The following is a 22500-nucleotide window of genomic DNA, read 5'->3' as shown; positions in this document are numbered from 1 at the left end:
GTCGCACAGACACGACTGAAGCGACTTAGCAGCAACAGCAGCAGCAGCAAACTGCTTTCAAGTGCTTTGTTAGATATTAAATGTGTATTTATTTGTTTTACGGAAGAAAATGTGTAAGAACAGCACAATTCAATGTATTAAATATATACTGGAGACCTGCAGGGAATTGGATTAGTGAGAAGGCTAACAACACTCTATTTAACATAAGTGAGCTGATAGGAGTTTCAGTGAACAACTGCTAAGAAAAAGATAGACATTCCCTAATCTTCACACTAAAATCCCTACATATAAAAGGGAGGCTTTATGTATTCCTACAGAGAATATTCCAAGTTATGCTTGGGGGACCTCCTCATACATCCTGGACCATATTGATCCTCCTTTCTCTAAAACGATGTTGCTATAATTGTGAATTATAGCTTTAAAAAGTTGTCAGTTGTATTCTTGTTTTTCTGATAAGAAAAACTTGGATGTACTTTAATAATTCAATAACACAATACCATACAAATATACAATTGTATGTATTCATTATTGTACTCAACTTTGGGGATATGGAAAGGGTTCTAAGTAAAAAATGAACACAGAATAGTAAATAAAATGGTTCTTTGTGGGCTAAAATTCTCAATACTGGTAAAATTCATATATCTATAAATGTAATGGAAAGCATATTCTAATTTCCATTAGGATTTTGTTGGAATAAGCTTTAATCCAAATGAACTTTAATTCAAATCATTTATGCTTGTTCCAGTGGAACTCACATTGTAGTAATATTCGCTATGCATTTTTCTGCCGCTATAGGAGACACTGAAGAAAATAAAAAATGATTAAGTATACAAAAAAATTATAATTAGATGAGTAACATGGAAACTTACATTACCACATGTCAAATAGATAGCCAATGGGATTTGCTGTATGGCTCAGAAAACTCAAACAGGGGCTCTGTATCAACCTAGAGGGGTGGGATGGGGTGGAAGATGGGAGGGGGGTTCAAAACAGAAGGAATGTATGTGTACCTATGGCTGATTCATGTTGAGGTTTGACAGAAAACAACAAAATTCTGTGAAGCAATTATCCTTCAATAAAAACATAAAAACAAAAAAAGAGCCTTTTAAATATTCAAGTTTTTGTTTTGTGCACATTAAGTTAAAAATACCAGGGTAGATGGTTTTCTCTTTATTTATCAAATTACTATCTCCATGGCTTAATTTCCCCAGAATTCCTCTTTCATTTGACTTTAGATACTCTAATTCACCTGATTGCATCACTCTGAAGAAATCAAGAGAGATAAAGTTTAAATTGTGAAAGAAAAACAAGGCAGTAAAAACATTTTTTCTGTGTCATTCCAAAGAGAACTGGAATAATCCAGCATGATTTTATTTGAGTAAAACCATTCAAACACTTAAAAAATGTTTAAAATGCTCATAAAAACAAAATGTAACATATAAAATATATTTGTTGAACTGCATTCTTTCAAATTAAGCATACAAATACCTTGTGAACAAGGAAATTCATTCATTATGATAAAACCATTCTAATAGTTTTTAAATGAAAACTTTCTCTTATTCCTGAGATTTTTTTTGATAGAATTATCTCCTTCATTTTTCTTGTTTGTTTTTTTTTTCCAGTTTTATTGAGATATAATTTATATACAGCACTGTATAAATTTAAGGTATGCAGCATAGTGATTTGACTTACATACATCATGAAAAGATTGACTTACAACCCTGAGTTAGTCCCTGATGTTACACAATTTCTCTACTATATAAAGCGATCGATCATCACTTACTTTTCTTCCATTTGTATCTCCATAAAATACATGAGAAATGAAACACACAGAATGGAAAATACTGAGGGAAAAGAAGTAAAACTGAAAACATTTGAGCAATCTTGGTTTGAGCAGAAAATGGATTTAAACAATTTTTTAATTGAAATATAGTAGACTTACACTGTTGTGATAGTTTAAAGCATTAACTGATTTATATATATATATATATACACACACAAAAATATATATAGAAAGAATATATACACCAATATTCTTTTTCAGATCCTTTTCTCACATAGATTATTAAAAAATATCGACTGTAGTTTGCTGTGCTATGTAGTAAGTCCTTGTTGGTTGTCTATTTTACGACTGAAGTGACTTAGCAGCAGCAGCAGCAATGTGTATGTATAACCCCAAACTCCTAATTTATCCTCCCTCCCCTATCCCCTTTGGTAACCATAAATTTGTTTTCTATGTCTGTGGGGTTATTTCTGTTTTATATATAAGTTCATTTGTGCCATTTTTCATTTGGATTCCACATATAAGTGATATCATATGATACTTGTCTTTCTCTGTCTGGTTTACTTCTCTTAGTATGATAATCTCTAGGTCCAAACAAAAGAGATGGAACTCATCATTGTGTTTTCAACTGTTTAGATAAATATATGGGAAGTGCCATTGTGGAGACTCATCAGCCAAACTCAGAAGGAATGTGTCAGATAAACCAGCTATACTAAAGGAACATGAGTTCATAGTACACTTTTGGAATTTCAAAGTTAAAGTGGGAGAAAGTAAAAAAGTAATTATAAAAGGAAAAAAGCTGAATCTTTGCCTCAGCTACTGGCTGTTTTGAACAAAAATGTTTTAATTTTTTTTTAACAGCTTCTCAATTAACTTTTCATGAGGGTTTTGGTTGGTTGATTAATTAGTTACAAATAATAACCATATGAAAACCAAGTAGGATTAATATGCAATAATAATAGTCTCATTGTATCTTTAAAAATATGCTATATTAGCAGTATTTATCCCCATGATTTAACACAGCTTGTTCAGTCTTCTTTTAAAGCTATGATTTTTTTCAACTGTATTAACATTTGTGCATGAGAATTAGACATTAGAAATCTATAATTTTGATAAAAAGATTCAGAGACATTTTTCTCTATGTTGCAAAATGATGCAATGTTATATTTTATCATTTTAAAGTAAGGCATTTTAAATACTGAGTATTTAAAGTCATCATGAACATTACTACAGTTACTACAATCCTGGATTTTAATGTGAAGTAGGCAATTAAATTATGATCTCTAAGTTTGTATATAGAGTAACTGTTGGTATACAGAAGTCAAATAAGAAAGGATGGATTTGTAATCCATCTTGAATAAACTACTGATTGTAAAAGTATTTAATGCACAGTGTACTGTAAATATCAACTAATAATTATTTACTGACATATCTTCATGACATGGTATTAAAAGACGCTTACTCCTTGGAAGGAAAGTTATGACCAACCTAGATAGCATATTCAAAAGCAGAGACATTACTTTGCCAACAAAGGTCCGTCTAGTCAACGCTATGGTTTTTCCAGTGGTCATGTATGGATGTGAGCGTTGGACTGTGAAGAAAGCTGAGTGCTGAAGAACTGATGCTTTTGAACTGTGGTGGTGTTGGAGAAGTCTCTTGAGAGTCCCTTGGACTGCAAGGAGATCCAGCCAGTCCATCCTAAAGGAAATCAGTCCTGGGTGTTCATTGGAAGGACTGATGCTAAAGCTGAAACTCCAAATACTTTGACCACCTCATGCAAAGAGTTGACTCATTGGAAAAGAGAGGGCAGGAGGAGAAGGGGACAACAGAGGATGATATGGCTGGATGGCATCACAGACTCGATGGACGTGAGTCTGAGTGAACTCCGGGAGTTGGTGATGGACAGGGAGGCCTGGCATGCTGCAATTCATGGGGTCGCAAAGAGTTGGACACGACTGAGCAACTGATCTGACTGACTGACTGACTGACCCTTGTTTACTATGGTACTTAAATAGGATTAAAAAATTAAAAGGTTAAAAAAATATGAAATTATAGTGACATGCACTTTAAACTTTGATATATATTTATGACATAAGATAGAAGTCAGTGTATCCCAATACACAGCATATATTCACAAATTTAGTATTACTCCAGGCACTTACATATATATACACATACATACCCTGGAGAAGGAAATGGCAATCCACTCCAATATTCTTGCCTGGGAAATCCCATGGACAGAGTAGCCTAGTGGGCTACAATCCAGGAGGGTGCAAAGAGTTGGACATGACTGAGCAACCAAACAAAAACACATACATATATGTGTACGTATGTGTGTGTATACACATACACACATATACATATATGTTTCATTCCAACTTTAAAAAAATTTTTGAATTTATAATAGCTGTCTAAAATAAACATTTTCATTACCAACCTGAGAGACCAAACAGGGAATTCTGGATAAAAACCAGTACAATTTTGAACTAACAAAATCTATTTGTCGAACTAGATGAGCTTGGAATCAGAGAACTGTTGAACAATTAAAAATATATATATATTTTGAAATAAAGTACAATAATGTCCTTTATGTTGAGTTAGGACTCTGCTGAAGTTCTTCTTTGGCGTCAGTGTTCAGTCAAAGTCAGCTATGTGGCTTTGACTTCATGTTCTGCTTGTGAAACTCTAAATAGCCAAATTCCTACTTCAACACCACTCTGGTATCCTTAATATTTTGCTTAATCTGTGATAATAGGCTTACATAGAACATATATATAATAAGGGTAATAGTACTAGCATTATGAACAATGTAAGTCATGAAGAATTATTGTTACCATCTTTGTATTCCCTTTCACATACCAATAAACCTTCTATTTGTACCTTAAGGAAATCTTCTTTGGAATTTTACATCCTGGAAACTCCATCAGTGAGATAAAGTTTGAATGAAAATTTATTGTTGTGGTACTAAAACTTTGCAAGTTACCTGTGAATGGTGTTATGCATTAAAAACTAACTGAGGGTGACCTGCCTGGTGGCTCATTGGTAGAGAATCTGCCTGCTAATGCAGGAGACAAAGGTTCAACCCCTGATCTGGGAAGATCCTACGCACTGAAGAGCTACTAAGCCCATGCACCGCAACTCGTGAGCCTGTGCTCTAGAGAACAGGAGCCGCAACTAATGAGCCCACGTGCTGCAACTACTGAAGCTCGCACCCTGCAGGCTGAGCTCTGCAGTGAGAAGCCACTGCGCTGAGAGGCCAGCATAGAGCAGCTAGAGAGTAGCCCCCATTTTCTGCAACTAGAAAAAGCCAATGTAGCAACAAAGACCAAGCACAGCCAAAAATAAATTATTTTAAGTTTAAAAAAATTGACTCAAAAAATAATAAAATGGGATTTTAAAAAAGCTAACAGGGATAAATAAATACATGGGGAAATATTAAAAATATATTGAGTTAGTTTTTGAGAAATTTTAAATGATATAGGAAGATAGAGACTAAATTGAATTTAATGTTTAGGTTATATGTCTTTAAGAAAGTTCTGTTTGTCAATTCTTTATGAGTTGTGGGAAAACTTTAAAGGAGAATATCAACTTTGTCACTTTAAGATATCATAAGAAAAATGAGAAATCATTGTTTTGGTAAGAGAATATCAAACTGTGAACATTTAATAGATAAATCATAGCAGGAACATTTTTTATGTCAGATGTATTCCTGTATCCTAGAAATTCCTTTCCTTGGTTGACATACTTGCCTTTGGTCTCAGTTTCAGCAAAAAAAAACTAGTTTTACTCCCTGTAATTCAGCGTTTGAACAAAATGTTTATTTGGTACACCTCTCATTGAAAATAGATTTTAAACATGGGCATTTTGCATACAGGTTATAGTAAGCCCCTAGTTAAATACAGATCAATAAGATGTTAGGTTTGGCAAATTATAAATCAACACATGGTTCTCTGAGGGACAGCTCAGCAACTGAAATAATTGTTGCCACTGGACAGGAGTTCTGGGGACCCAGAGGTCAGGACTAGTTTGGAAATTTAAGTTTGCAAGGCATACCCTTCTCTGCAATTCAGTTATCTTGTCCATGTGTGTATATTGGTTTTTCAAATTGTAAAATTTAAGATGAAAAGTAAAAATTAATATTTCAATAATTCCTTATTTAATATCAGATTGGTTCAATATAACATATGAATAATACAATACAAAAATATACTTTTATTATTTTTAGTTTTGAGTAACCCTAAAAATAAGCAGACCATTTTTAAATTAATTAATTCAAGTAGACTGACTTTACATAATGCCATATTAAAATTACTTATATAGTAAAAAAATTATTACTGAATATAGAAAATAAAAGGACATGGAAATAATTATTTTTATTATTGAGTGTCAGAGAGCTGCTCATGTATTAATAATTTTTACCAGTATGTGAAACCACTGGAACTTTTGAATTGTGTGTGCCTGAAGGATGTATAATCTAGATGTGAATCTAGATATGAATTACCAAATTTTCATTAATTCTTAGCACAGTGCTTGGCACCTAGTAGTTACTTTACAAACTCTGACTCTAGAAACAAAGAATTACTTGATTTATCTGTGGTGTTATATGGAATTCGATTAGGAATTACTGTTTTTCTTTCAACTCCTGAAAGAAGAAACCTTTTAATGCTTGTCTGTAGTACTGGCAGTGAATAGCAACAAACCCAAGTCACCATACAAAAGGAAATAGGGTTTCTCAATTTTTTGGTGGGCATTAAATTTTTTAATTACATAACTTTAAAACTTTGGTATATACTATTGGTATATACTATTGTATGTATCACATGGACCACAGCCTAGTCTAACTCAGTGAAAACATGAGCCATGCCACGGAGAGCCATCCAAGACGATGGGGCATGGTGGAGAGTTCTGACAAAACGTGGTCCACTGGAGAAGGGAATGGCAAACCACTTCAGTATTCTTGCCTTGAGAACCCAATGAACAGTATGAAAAGGCAAAAAGACAGGACACTGAAAGATGAACTCCCCAGGTCAGTAGGAGCACAATATGCTACTGGAGATCAGTGGAAACAAACTCCAGAAAGAATGAAGAGACAGAGCCAAAGCAAAAACAACACCCAGTTGTGGATGTGACTGGTGTTGGAAGTAAAGTCCAGTGCTGTAGAGAGCAATCATGCATGGGAACCTGGAATGTTAGGTCTATGAGTCAAGGCAAATTGGAAGTGGCCAAAAAGGAGATGGCAAGAGTGAACGTCAACATTTTAGGAATCAGCAAACTAAAATGGACTGGAATGGGTGATTTTAACTCAGATGACCATTATATCTACTATGGTGGGCAAGAAACCCTTAGAAAAATAGAGTTGACATCATGGTCAACAAAAGAGTCTGAAACAAAAGAGTTCTGGATGCAATCTCAAAAACGACAGAATAATCTCTGTTCATTTCCAAGGCAAACCATTCTCTATCACAATAATCAAAGTCTTATCTCCCTACCAGTGATGCTGAAAAAGCTGAAGTTGAATGATTCTATGAAGACCTACAAGACCTTCTAGAACTAACACCCCAAAATGATGTCCTTTTTATTATAGGAGACTGGAATGCAAAAGTAGGAAGTCAAGAAACACCAGGAGTAACAGGCAAATTTCACCTTGGAGTACGGAATGAAACAGGGCAAAAGCTAATAGAGTTTTGTGAAGAGAACACACTGGTCAGAACAAACACCTTCTTCCAACAGCACAGAGAAGACTCTACACATGGACATCACCAGATGGTCAACACTGAAATCAGGCTAATTGTATTCTTTGCAGCCAAAGATGGAGAAGCTCTATACTGTCAGGAAGAACAAGACCAGGAGCTGACTGTGGCTCAGATCATGATCTCCTTATTGCCAAATTCAGACTTAATTGAAGAAAGTAGGGAAAACCGCTAGACCATTCAGGTATGACCTAAATCAAATCCCTTACGATAATACAGTGGAAGTGAGAAATAGATTCAAGGGATTAGATCTGATAGACAGAGTACCTTAAGAACTATGGTCGGAGGTTTATGACATTGTACAGGAGGCAGGGATCAAGACCATCCTCAAGGAAAAGAAATGCAAAAAGACAAAATGCTTGTCAGAGGAGGCTTTACAAATAGCTTTAAAAGAAGAGAAGCAAAAGGCAAAGGAGAAAAGGAAAGATATACCCATTTGAATGCAGAGTACCAAAGAATAGCAAGAAGAGATAAGAAAGCCTTCTTCAGTGATCAATGCAAACAAAAAGAGGAAAATAATAGAATGGAAAAGACCAGAGATCTCTTCAGGAAAAGTAGAGATACCAAGGGAACATTTCACGCAAAGATGGGCACAATAAAGGACAGAAATGTTATGGACCTAACAGAAGACTGCAAGGAGATCCAACCAGTCCATACTAAAGGAGATCAGTCCTGGGTGTTCATTGGAAGGACTGACGCTGAAAATCAATACTTTGGCCACCTCATGCAAAGAGTTGACTCATTGGAAAAGACCCCGATGCTGGGAGGGATTGGGGGCAGGAGGAGAAGGGGACAACAGAGGATGATATGGCTGGATGGCATCACTGACTTGATGGACATGAGTTTGGGTAAACTCCGGGGTTGGTGATGGACAGGGAGGCCTAGCGTGCTGCGATTCACGGGGTCGCCAAGAGTCGAACATGACTGAGCGACTGAACTGAACTGAACTGAACAGAAGCAGAAGATATTAAGAAGAGGTGTCAAGAATACACAGAAGAACTATACAAAAAAGATCTTCAAGACCCAGATAATCACAATGGTGTGATCACTCACCTAGAGCCAGACATCTTGCAATGCGAAGTCAAGTGGGCCTTAGGAAGCATCACTATGAACAAAGCTAGTGGAGTGACAGAATTCCAGTTAAGCTATTTCAAATCCTGAAAGATGATGCTGTGAATGTGCTACATTCAATATGCTAGCAAATTTGGAAAGCTCAGCAGTGGCCACAGGACTGGAAAAAGGTCAGTTTTCATTTCAATCCCAAAGAAAGACAATGCCAAAGAATGTTCAAACTACCGCATAATTGTACTCGTCTCACACGCTAGTAAAATAACGCTCAAAATTCTCCAAGCCAGGCTTCAGCAATATGTGAACTGTGAACTTCCAGATGTTCAAGCTGGATTTTAAAAAAGGCAGAGGAACCAGAGATCAAATTGCCAACATATGTTGGATCACTGAAAAAGCAAGAGAGTTCCAGAAAAACATCTACTTCTGTTTTAAGGCTATGCCAAAGCCTTTGACTGCGTGGATCACAACAAACTCTGGAAAATTCTGAGAGAGATGGGAATACCAGACCACCTGACCTGCCTCTTCAGAAATCTATATGCAGGTCAGGAAGCAACAGTTAGAACTGGACATGGAACAAGAGACTAGTTCCATAGAGGGAAAGGATTACATCAAGGCTGTATATTGTCACCCTGCTTATTTAACTTCTATGCAGAGTACATCATGAAAAATGCTGGGCTGGAAGAAGCACAAGCTGGAATCAAGATTGCTGGGAGAAATATCAATAACCTCAGATATGCAGATGACACAACCCTTATGGTAGAAAGTGAAGAAGATCTAAAGAGTCTCTTGATGAAAGTGAAAGAGGAGAGTGAAAAAGTTAGCTTAAAGCTCAACATTCAGAAAACTAAGATCATGGCATCTGGTCCCATCACTTCATGGCAAATAGATGGGGAAACAGTGGAAACAGTGAGAGACTTTATTTTGCGGGGCTCCAAATTCACTGCAGATGATGACTGCAGTCATGAAATTAAAAGATGCTTACTCCTTGGAAGGAAAGTTATGACCAACCTAGACAGCATATGAAAAAGCAGAGACATTACTTTGCCAACAAAATTCTGTCTAGTCAAAGCTATGGCCAGTAGTCATGTATGGATGTGAGAGCTGGATATAAAGAATGCTGAGCACCAAAGAATGGGTGCTTTTGAACTGTGTGTTGGAGAAGATTCCTGAGAGTCCCTTGGACTGCAAGTCGATCCAACCAGTCCATCCTAAAGGAAGTCAGTCCTGAATATTCATTGGAAGGACTGATGCTGAAGATGAAGCTCCAATACTTTGGCTACTGATATGAAGTACTGACTCATTGGAAAAGACCCTGATGCTGGGAAGGATTTAAGGTGGGAGGAGAAGGGACGACAGAGGGTGAGATTGTTGGGTGGCATCACAGACTCAATGGACGTGAGTTTGTGTAAACTCCAGGAGCTGGTGATGGAGAGGGAGACCTGGTGTTCTGTAGTCCATGGGGTCGCAGACATCAGCGACGACTGAGCGACTGGTCTAAACTGATTGCATGTATACATCCTTGAAACACTGTTTTAAGGGAAAGTGAATCATCTTCACTTAAGATTTTTAGTTGATTATTATTCTATGATGCTCTAGTCCACTGATTCCCAGATCCCAGATTGTGCTTGCCAGTACACCAGTTTTCTGATCAATTGAACAGATCTTTTAATTTAGCTTCATTGAATTTTCCCTTGTTGCAGGCACTTGTATAGGCTCTGGGCATAAATCTCTGACAATAACCGATAGTAAACCCTGCCATTATAAAACTTACCTTTGAATGAAGAAGACAGACAACAAATAAAGTATATAGTGGTAACTGCTAAGGAGAAAAATGAAAAAGCAAGGATAAGAGAAACTTAAGCAACCATATGAAATGGGTGAAGTTGAACTTATAGACAAGATAGCCAGGGAAGTAGTCCTAGGAAGGGGCTATGTGAGTTGTGACCTTGGAAATGTGAGGGTGCTCTTGAACAAATTAATTAATTTTCCTGCACTTCAGTGTCCTCATCTCTAAAATGAAAGTAACGATGATAGTAGTTGGGCATTACATCAGTTATCATGTATGAAGGCTTTGCAAAATTGATTGACATATGAGTAGCACTATATATATCTGTTAAATAAATCAGACAAAGAAACCTGCCAGAGGAGTGAGTTGGAGCCAGAGGAGCTATATAAACAGGAGCTTAGTTCTGAACACTTAAGACTGGAGAATCTGTTAGTGTTACAGTGAGATGTCAAATAAGCAGCCTGCAATTCAAGGAAGGGATCTGGGCTAGAGATCACTTGAATCCTAAGCCTTAGTATTTGATACTGAAATAAATTTGTGTAACTATAAAAATAATTCATTGAGTTATTTTTTCCTTACATATTTGAAAAACACTGAGTTAAAGAAAGAGATCTAAGATGTCTCTGTTACTAAACATCTCAGAACTGTTTTCCTTGCCAACATAAGCCATGGGTCTCCTAAATCGAGGTAACAGATCTGAGATCTCTGAGACTAACAGCATTTAGGAGTACTGTTCCATAGAATACAATGCTGAATTTGTTATAATAGTGCCTGAAAAAGTGAATTAATTCTTGCAAATCATCAAAACATAAAAAAAAACTCATGAAACTTCAAAATGGCACAAAATTGATCAGCTAGTTGTTTCATATTTTAAAACAGTTTTATATCCATAGAAAAAAACTAAGCAAGTTGATGTGAAAACGTTGTCTCATGAGCAGTGTGTTAATTTACTTTTAAAAATGCCACACACACACACACCCCGCCGATTATCTGCAATTGGAGTAATCTATGGAGCTTCAAAAACTACTGATGCTTGTGTTCTGACTTCAGAAATTATGATTTAATTTTGTGGGGCTGTGGTCAGAGCACTGGAAATTTTAAAGGATCCCCAAGAGATTTGAATATGTAAACTCTTTGGGAAGCCATTCTTGCTAACAGAAATCCCTTTGTGATATTATTTTTCTCTGTCCATAATCTGTAATATTTAAACATTAAATATTTGAAATATAAATATTTAATATTGTTAAAATATAGTATTCTGTTAATAAGGAACATTATTTGGACTGATTTATCAAATGTTTACGTGCCTTCTGTTTATTATCCTATCATTGTGATACCATGGTAGTAGCACTAATTTTCAATGCAAATGAATAGTATAATGGAATTCTACTTTAAGGTAAGTGGATATGTAGGTTACCAAAGTTATTTATAAAATCTCAAAGCTAAATTATTATTAACATCTTAACTATAGTCTCAGAAATATATGTCTTTAGCCAAAATATAAAATATTACTAGCCACTTGATCTGGTAAAATCAAATGGTACCATTTATAATTCTTTAGACTTTTGCCTTACCAGAAAGCAATACTCATAAATATTAGGCTGGCCAAAAAGTTCATTCAGGTTCTTCCAGGAGATGTTATGGAAAAACCCTAACAAATTTTTTTAGGGTTTTTGGCCAACCCACAATATAATGCCTTTTAACAGAACATTTACGTATGACGGTAACCAAGATGTCTTTCAGAACTGTATGAACCTGTTTTAATCAATTAAATCAACAACTATTGAGCACATACTAGGCAATGTTTTAGGAACTGAGTGTCTCCCAGTAAAGTAAGAAATCATTGCTCCTAGTAAATAGTGGACAGAGACTGTAAAACAAATAATAAAGTTTAGGGTTGGTAAATACTCTAAAGAAAAAGAAAGAAGATAGGTTGTGATAACGGAGAAGGCAATGACACCCCACTCCAGTACTCTTGCCTGGAGAATCCCGTGGACAGAGGAGCCTGGCAGGCTGCAGTCCATGGGGTCGCTAAGAGTCGGACATGACTGAGCAACTTCACTTTCACTTTTCACTTTCATGCATTGGAGAAGGAAATGGCAACCCACTCCAGTGTTCTTGCCTGGAGAATCCCAGGGATGGGGGAGCCTGGTGGGCTGCCGTCTGTGGGGTCGCACAGAGTCAGACAGGACTGAAGAGACTTAGCAGCAGCAGCAGGTTGTGATAAAAGGCAGATAGGGAGGGGCAGTGGTTGATAGTGTGTTGAAAAACCTCTCATAGGAAGTGACCTTTGAGCCACCTAAATGAAGGGAGGGAGGAAGCTGTGAGAAGATTTGCAACCAGAGAGTGGCCTAGGTTGTGGGAATAGCTGGATCAAAAGCTTGAAAGGGAGCAAATATTTGATGCATTTGAGAAATAGCAGAAGGCCCATGTAATGGAATGAAATGGAGAGAGACAGTGATGGATGAGGTCAGAGACATAGATAACAATCAGATAATATACTGAAAATACAACTACCATGTAACCCAGCAGTCCCATTACTGGAAATATACCTAGAAAAACCATAATTCAGAAAAATACATGCACCCCAGTGTTCATTGCAGCATTATTTAAAATAGCTAGGACATGGAAGCAACCTAAATATTCAACTACAGAAGAAAGGATAAAGATGTGGTATATATGTACAAAGGAATATTACTCGGCCATAAAAAGGAATGAAATTGGGTCATTTGTGGACATGTGCATGGACCTAGAGACTATCATACAGAGTGAAATTAAGTCGAAAAGAGAAAAGCAAATATCATATATTAACACAATATGTGGAATCTAGAAAAATGCTATAGATTATCTTCTATAGATTATCTTATTTGTGAAAGAGAAATTGAGACACAGACATAGAGAACAAATTATGAACACCAAGTAGGGAAAAGGAGATAGTGGGATGAATTGGGAGATTGGTATCGACATATATACACCATTGAAACAATGTATAAAATAGATAACTAGTGAAACATACTGTTTAGCTCAGTTCAGTTCAGTCACTCAGTCATGTCTGACTCTTTGCAACCCCATGAATCGCAGCACACCAGGCCTCCCTGTCCATCACCAATTCCCGGAGTTCACTCAGACTCACGTCCATCCAGTCAGTGATGCCATCCAGCCACCTCATCCTCTGTCGTCCCCTTCTCCTCCTGCCCCCAATCCCTCCCAGCATCAGTCTTTTCCAATGAGTCAACTCTTCACATGAGGTGGCCAAAGTACTGGAGCTTCAGCTTTAGCATCATTCCCTCCAAAGAAATCCCAGGGTTGATGTCCTTCAGAATGGACTGGTTGGATCTCCTTGCAGTCCTAGGGACTCTCAAGAGTCTTCTCCAACACCACAGTTCAAAAGCATCAATTCTTTGGCACTCAGCCTTCTTCACAGTCCAACTCTCATATCCATACGTGACCACTGGAAAAACCATAGCCTTGATTAGATGGACCTTTGTTGGCAAAGTAATGTCTCTGGTTTTGAATATACTATCTAGGTTGGTCATAACTTTTCTTCCAAGGAGTAAGTGTCTTTTAATTTCATGGCTGCAATCACCATCTGCAGTGATTTTGGAGCCCCCAAAAATAAAGTCTGCTACTGTTTCCACTGTTTCCCCATCTATTTCCCATGAAGTGATGGGACCAGATGCCATGATCTTCATTTTCTGAATGTTGAGCTTTAAGCCAACTTTTTCACTCTCCTCTTTTACTTTCATCAAGAGGCTTTTTAGTTCCTCTTCACTTTCTGCCATAAGGGTGGTGTCATCTGCATATCTGAGGTGATTGATATTTCTCCCAGCAATCTTGATTCCAGCTTGTGCTTCTTCCAGCCCAGCATTTTTCATGATGTACTCTGCATAGAAGTTAAATAAGCAGGGTGACAATATACAGCCTTGACGTACTCCTTTTCCTATTTGGAACCAGTCTGTTGTTCCATGTCCAGTTCTAACTGTTGCTTCCTGATCTGCATACAGATTTCTGAAGAGGCAGGTCAGGTGGTCTGGTATTCCCATCTCTTGAAGAATTTTCCACAGTTTATTGTGATCCCCACAGTCAAAGGCTTTGGCATAGTCAATAAAGCAGAAATAGATGTTTTTCTGGAACTCTCTTGCTTTTTCAATGATCCAGCAGATGTTGGCAATTTGATCTCTGATTCCTCTGCCTTTTCTAAAACTAGCTTGAACATTTGGAAGATTACAGTTCACATATTGCTGAAGCCTGGCTTGGAGAATTTTAAGCATTACTTTACTAGCACGTGAGATGAGTACAATTGTGCGGTAGTTTGAGCATTCTTGGCATTGCCTTTCTTTGGGATTGGAATGAAAACTGACCTTTTTCAGTCCTGTGGCCACTGCTGAGTTTTCCAAATTTGCTGGCATATTGAGTGCAGCACTTTCACAGCATCATCTTTCAGGATTTGAAATAGCTCAACTGGAATTCCATCACCTCCACTAGCTTTGTTTCTGGTGATGCTTTCCAAGGTCCATTAGACTTCACATTCCAGGATGTCTGTCTCTAGGTGAGTGATCACACCATTGTGATTATCTGGGTCTTGAAGATCTTTTTTGTATAGTTCTTCTGTGTATTCTTGCCACCTCTTCCTCATATCTTCTGCTTCTGTTAGGCCCATACCATTTCTGTCCTTTATCGAGCCCATCTTTGCATCAAATGTTCCCTTGGTATCTCTAATTTTCTTGAAGAGATCTCTAGTCTTTCCCATTCTGTTGTTTTCCTCTATTTCTTTGCATTGATTGCTGAGGAAGGCTTTCTTATCTCTCCTTGCTATTCTTTGGAACTCTGCATTCAGATGCTTGCGTCTTTCCTTTTCTCCTTTGCTTTTTGCTTCTCTTCTTTTCACAGCTATTTTTAAGGCCTCCCCAGACAGCCATTTTGCTTTTTTGCATTTATTTTCCATGGGGATGGTCTTGATCCCTGTCTCCTGTACAATGTCACAAACCTCATTCCATAGTTCATTAGGCACTCTATCTATCAGATCTAGGCCCTTAAAATCTATTTCTCCCTTCCACTCATAAGGGATTTTATTTAGGTCATACCTAACTGGTCTAGTGGTTTTCCCTACTTTCTGCAATTTAAGTCTGAATTTGGTAATAAGGAGTTCATGATCTGAACCACAGTCAGCTCCTGGTCTTGTTTTTGCCTACTGTATAGAGCTTCTCCATCTTTGGCTGCAAAGAATATAATCAATCTGGTTTTGGTGTTGACCATCTGGTGATGTCCATGTGTAGAGTCTTCTCTTGTGTTGTTGGACAGGGAACCTTATTCAGTACTCTGTGGTGACCTAAACAGGAAGGAAATTCAAAAAGAAGGGATAAATGTGTATGTATAATTGATTCACTTTGCCTTACAATAAAAACTAATATAACATTGTAAACTAACCATAGTCCAATAAAAAATGAAAAAAAAGAAAAGAAAAACCTTTTACTCATAAATTTAAAACTGCTTTTAATTATAAGGAGAATACATGTAACATAAAAATAAAAAATAAGTGCCAGCTCCTCATAGGCTGCAGTAAGTTTTTTTTTTTTTCCTCTCTCTTCTAAGTGTTCTCAGAAGCCATTAGAGGCTTTGCTGGGGAAGTGTCATGGTTTAATTTACTTTTAGAGAGATAACTTTGGGCTGATAGATGAAAAGTAAATTATCCAAAGGCAAGGTGAAAACAGGAAGACAGTCAGGAAGCTATAGCAATGTCTAGGCAAGAAGTGACAGTGGAGCCGAGAGGCAGCAGACAGGATGGGGATAGTTCTGAAACAGAGGATGTGTTGATGTTCTGCAGAAAAGGATTTGCTCATGGAGTTTTGCTGTTAAGACACCTAAACACATGCAGCAAGGTAACAAAAAGCCACAGTCATAAGTTTCAGAATCTTAGATTAAAGCTAGAATTAAATTATCTGTTAATGATCTTTATACACAAACTATTTCCGTTGTAACAGAAATACCTTTCTTTATTAACCCATCTTCTTTTTATAGAAAAAAATAACTTTTAATAACTTTGAGAATCTGAGCTATCCTGTCATTTCTTTAGTCTCAGGATATGTCTTAAAATCTTGAGGAGCCAGAATCACCAAAATGACAGCTTTTGGTAAAACTGTCTGTTTGAAATTGTGGTAAGCATAGCAACCTAAGGTTTCTCTTTTTGTGTCTCATAAATCAGTTAAATTTGCATAATATGAACCAGACAGTTGTTTAAAATGAGTATTTGATTTATTCTGTCAATCATAAAATGGAGGAGAAATTTGGATATTATATGCTTAATTGATCCATTTAAGTAAACATATTGGCTTATTTAGGACCTGAAAATGAAATTCAGTTATTTCTTTTGCCTCTCTGAGAAAGATTAAAAACCTCGATAATTGTCAAATGTATTTTTCTTTTGAGTGTTCACTGTTTTCCCCTGACATTTGTGTTTTCCCTCCTTACTTCTTTTTTTTTTCATTTCTTTTTATATGTGTTATTTCCAAGTGTCTTTGTCTTTTAGTTCCTCACTGATACTAGCATTAAATAAAGGTCCAATAATTTTAATTTTAATACTGTTGAAAGTCTAATACTTTAATTTTCAAATGGAACTTGCTGTGTTTTTTCAACTGATCCTTGATATTAGCCCCAATACTATTATTTCTAGTACTGTTCTTGAATTGGTAGTCTTTAACAGATAAATGATTATTGAAGAGAAAAAATGTAGTGCTGATGACAAAGCTGATTTTTCATCATATATTAATAATTCTGGTAACATCACTTTTGTTGTCTGCATTAATCCAGTAATAATACTAAGGTCATTATATGAACTTTGTTGTATTAGTGGGGCTTCCTTTCATTTTATAGCTGGCTTAAGTCCTGCCGAAATTCAACAGTTATGGAAAGAAGTGACTGGAGTTCACAGTATGGAAGACAATGGCATTAAGCATGGAGGGCTAGACCTCACTACTAACAATTCCTCCTCGACTACCTCCTCCACCACTTCCAAAGCATCACCACCAATAACCCATCATACCATAGTGAATGGACAGTCTTCAGTTCTAAATGCAAGGCGAGACAGGTAAATTTCATGACATATATTTTGTTACTTATCACCAAATTTTACTTTTACTATTTGTAACACTAAAAATAATGATTTGTACTTAACAGAGACAGAATGTGTAGGACACAAATTAAATAGGTAGAAACTTTAAAACTGTCTTATATATTATTTCATCAGAAAAAAAAAAACAGCTCAAATACCAGCAGTTTGATGGATAGAATGGGCAATTTCCTGAAGAGAGTTATTTTATAATAAGTGCATGTAGAATTATTGTGTCAATATATTTTTATGGCTAGGATGCAACGATTAACCTGATTGCTGAAATGAGAATCTTCTTACCATTTTAAAACTTAAGAATGAGTTTCAAATCATTAAAGATGAATATATATATGTATATATACATACATAGATAAATATCCCCCTTAATATATGTTACAACGATGTGCTTAGAAATCAGAGATAGATATACATAAGCATATAAACACAGGTATCATAAACCAGAAAAAAGAAGATCTGGTTTGTCTTTTTTTTTTTTTGTGTGGCATGATGAAATTATAAATATATAATTAAAATGAATTTATAGTAATACCCTGGATAAATTTGCATCAAAATTCATAAAAAATTTGGTTTCAGTTACCGATACTAGTATATTATATTAGATCATTTTTTTCAATTTAGTGTTTTTGGTTGTATAAAAAGTACCTTTGTAAAAGGGTCACCCATATACTTTTTATCCATTTAACTATTTATGCAGGCATATGGTAACCTAATCAGATCCTTTAATGTGATTTACATAAAACATATAAGGTAAAATATTGCTCAGTGAAAAATACCTTTTAAAAGATGGAACATAAGTACAGGATTTCTTTACAGAGTGGCTTAATCCCATATGATGTAGAGTTATAAAATTCATATTTCAGTGTAGTGGTCTGACAGTGTTCTGTAATGTGAATACCTGCCTGTCTGCAATAAACTCTGTTCTCATAAACAAGTATTTTTTCAAAGAAATATGCATTTATACAGTACACTTTAAAATAGAATGCTATAATTTGGTGATGTTTTTGGTCTTTCTTGGAGTATCATGAAAATTTTTTTTGTTAGATTTCATTATTATAAAATGATGTGCTTTTGAATGCTTTCATGCTGTTGCTTTAATTGAGTGTAATTTGATGATTACATACTTCAGAAGTTGGTTGATGTCTCTAGGATCTTTCTGATACAATACTCACTTATCAAAAGTCTTGGATAATTGTAAAAGAGATAGCTAATGAATACCATTCCAAAGTAGAATTTTTTGATCAACTGTAACTAGCAGAAATATATATGATTCACACATAAATATTAAACAATGTAAATGATTCTGAAGGCCCATATTATCTCTAAAAAGAGCATTTCAAAAATCTTGTGGTGATTTTCCTATTACTTTCTTAAAAACACAGTGTTTTGTTTTTTTTTTTCACTTGGCCGCATATGATTATATATATTTTTATTTAGAGGTAAATGTTATGTTAAGGTCACGGGGCAGGATTAGCGTATGATATTATACAGTCCTCTTGGTTTTTCATCCTTTATTAACAGTCATCTTTGGCTTATTTCTCCTCTAATTGGAACATCATCTAGCCTTGGCAGTTGAACTATTCAATAGAACGATTAAATTTTTCTGACTGCTCTGAGCTGAATTGACCTGTTTTGACCTGTTTGTCACTGATCGTAACCTGACAGGCGCTAGCAGCCTGAAACGATTATGGCTTTTGGAGATGAATCTGACGCCGTGTTCTTCTGCTACAGCTCGTCGCATGAGGAGACTGGGGCCTCTCACACTCTCTACGGCCATGGAGTTTGCAAATGGCCAGGCTGTGAAAGCATTTGTGAAGATTTTGGACAGTTTTTAAAGTAGGTTTTTTACTTTTTTTTTAGCAGAGGGAGTGGATTATATGGGTGTTTTAGGCAATTTTGCTGTAAATAAGCAAAAGAAAGCTGAAGAAAGAAAGTAAAGGTCCATCCTAAGGCACTCTGTATGTTTTCTGTGTATTTCAACAAGTGGATTAGCAAACTCAGGCTAAGAAGGTTAACTCTTCATCTTTACTTTTCATGAGAAAATTTCACAAAAGGTCTTTGAATGAATAATAAAAAGTAGCCTACTATAATAGTGTCATTAATGATCAAAAGATATGTTTGTAGAATTCACTTAAATTTCAAGATTTCTATAAAAATTTCCAGTAAGATTATGTGAGAAGTCATATGTGCATGTGTGTGTGTGTGTGTGTGTGTTTATAAAGACACACATAGATTTAAACAAAAGACACATTTTAAAGGCTTCTTTTTATTGCAGAATTTTTATTTCTCACTTTAATGTTTAATATACTTATTTAGTAAGAATAAAAAACTGAAAGTTAATCATAGCTAAAATTTTAAGATAGCTGTATTTTTTCCATGTCGTGACTTGTTGCCCTGAGAATCATAAAGCAACATACATGGCCCTAAGCTTATTTGATATATTGTAAGGCTTCTCTAACTTAAAATCAAAACTTTGTATATCCTTAATCTCTTCATACAGTTATATTTTTTAATTCATAAGAGGTTCTTTTTCAAATGAGAATATGCATCTTTCATGAATCATTTTCCACCCACAATTTCAGAATGCAAGAGATCTAAACAGAGAGCTACAGATAGGTTTATGGAGATGAGTAACTTCACAGGCTGAGACTCTTATGTTGTCATGGAGCAGCTAACAGGGTCAATGAACTGTTTCATGCTTCATCAACAATTAAGTTAATTAGCTCATTTGAAATTGCATTGCTTTGTTGCCAGGATGTTGGCAGAAACATCAAAAAGATGTGTTTACAAATGGTATACTACAGGGTATAGTGCAGAAGCACCTTAACAACAAGGCGCAAGTACTTGGCATCATAATAACTGTATAACCGACTTTCACGAAGACTTCCACACGGAATTTTTTAACCTTTTTTTTTAAATTTCTGACCAATTAAAGGAAAAAAAATGCTTCCTATATTACTGTGGACTTTGTACATGGCCTTAATCGAAGATTTGCACTATCCAGAATAGTTGTGAGCTGCCATTTTGTTGGGTAAGAACCTAATTCAAATGTTCTAAGCAAAAAGAGTCCTTAAAATATTAGGCAACTTTGCTAAAGATTTCTTATCTAAGAAAAATAATAGTTGTTAAAACAAGGACAGAACATGAGAATATTCATTCATTGAAGAACTAATTTCATATTTCTTCATTTGAAGATATTAGTTCTGATTAATATATTATTCTTTATCATTACGATTATTTAGAGGACTTTTGCTGCTATTTCTTAAGAATAGCAATTTAAGCCTTATAGCTCAGTCATCATACATTTTATTGCTCTAAGTTGTTATTTCTAGCAAAATTCAAAATAAAGCTTTCAGAAAAAATATTTATCTTTCAATATAATTTCCTTATGGCACATGGAAATAAACAGTTTTATTCATCTCAAATTTATACACATTTGTATAAATTTGAACTCTCATTTTACCCTCCATGAGTCTTTTTCATATTCATGCTAGTATTTAAAAATAAAACTGAAGAAGTTACAATTAAAAAAGCATTCCCTTTCAATTAAATATCAACTTTGGTTCCAAAGACTGACCATTTTTCCAGGCCATTAACTTTATAAGGATGACAGAGCAAATGACATAGATTTTAAGGTCCTCCTTTTAGTCCATTTTTGTCATGATATGCTTAGATTCTCTAAGTCAAATAAATGTGATAGATTCTGTCACCAGTATATGGTACTAAAATGAAATATTAATTTAATGTATTTTTATACTGGTATTTTTTTCTTCATGTGTATGGGAAATTTGAAGAGAAATAAAATGATATGTTTTATTAAATTAATTTCAGTTACTCAGGGGAAAAAAAAGTTGATTTAGTGCCTGTATGCAAAGTGAATTGAAGAAGGCATTACCTATTAATACAGATTGTCTTGGAAAGATTTTGCTTTTCTTTTGTAGTAATGGAGAGAATAGAGAGTCTTGGAGGGAAAAATGTCAGGCAAGTCAAAAAGCTGTAAAGTTTTTAACTCTCAAGTTTTTTGTACATACATTCTCCAGAAATTTGGTACCCAGTGTTTGTTATAAAAGTTTTTTGAGAAAATGCTATGGCATTTTTATTTCTAAAATGCACTAGAAATAAATTGTATAGCTCGAGCTGTACTTTGGTATCAGACAACTTATCCATTGTCTGGATTCAAGTAAAGGAAACTATCCATTATTACTATTTATCCTGCATATGTTTAATCACAAAGGATAGTAGAAAATATATTGAGTCCCAAACTTGCTTTCTCACATTGCATCGCTGTAAAAAGTGGTAGAATTCCTCTATTTTTGCCCACCACCAAATAAAAAGCCATCAGAGGACAATTGCTTATGAATAGCATACATATTCTTAGCCATGTATACATATGCATAATATGTATTCTTCAATATTCAATGAGGTTTTTTTTTTCTATTGGATAAAAAAATAAGACTAAATTAGAAACTTATTTATAACAGCAAAGATGAAAGCAGAAAAATAGAAAACTAAAAGATAAAAAAGAAATTCTAGATTAAAAGGTGTCTAGGAAAATTTTTGAATTACTGTGAAGTAGGTGTTCAGAGAAGGTAACCATTTTTCTAGTCACTCTTTGAGGATCTAAGATCACTAAAAGGATTTGATACTAGTTCTTCGTTGTTGCTGCTGCTAAGTCGCTTCAGTCGTGTCCGACTCTGTGCAACCCCATAGATGGGTTATTGTCTTATAAATGTCAAGGTGTAATAATATCCAACAAAACTTTAGTCTAGTTTGTCTGCAGAATTAATTCTCTCTCCATTGGCCCTATGTCAGCTAAATGTAATAGATGGATTGACTTGTAAGAGCTTAAACCAAAGGGTTTACAATATATAACTTTCAAGTTGGCAGACAAATGTTTTTGAACCTGCATGTGCAGCTGCCAATAAACAAAATGTGGTCTGAGATACAAAGATAGAAATATTCTTTGAAGAAAGGCAAAATGGTTAGTGTT

At 35.4% G+C, this 22500-nt stretch overlaps 1 protein-coding gene across 12 annotated transcripts in view; it reads left to right on the top strand.

Moving 5' to 3' along the window:
* The window catches only part of FOXP2 (forkhead box P2), a 313730-nt gene that overhangs the window by 240752 nt on the left and 50478 nt on the right, over positions 1–22500 (top strand). For 9 of the 12 annotated variants that reach the window (XM_068972856.1, XM_068972854.1, XM_068972855.1 and 6 more), the window contains 2 exons: positions 17258–17471; positions 19242–19346. In XM_068972856.1, coding sequence (XP_068828957.1) covers positions 17258–17471; positions 19242–19346 — 319 coding nt within the window. Of the gene's footprint in view, positions 1–13691; positions 13699–17257; positions 17472–19241; positions 19347–22500 lie in introns of all 12 variants that reach the window. The other 3 variants (XM_068972860.1, XM_068972858.1, XM_068972859.1) reach the window with 1 other exon arrangement.

Source organism: Capricornis sumatraensis, chromosome 5, assembly GCF_032405125.1.
Source record: "Capricornis sumatraensis isolate serow.1 chromosome 5, serow.2, whole genome shotgun sequence".
NCBI classification, from domain to species: Eukaryota; Metazoa; Chordata; class Mammalia; order Artiodactyla; family Bovidae; genus Capricornis; species Capricornis sumatraensis.
Note: the sequence above shows the minus strand (reverse complement) of the source record. Positions and strands in the feature narration are given on the sequence as shown.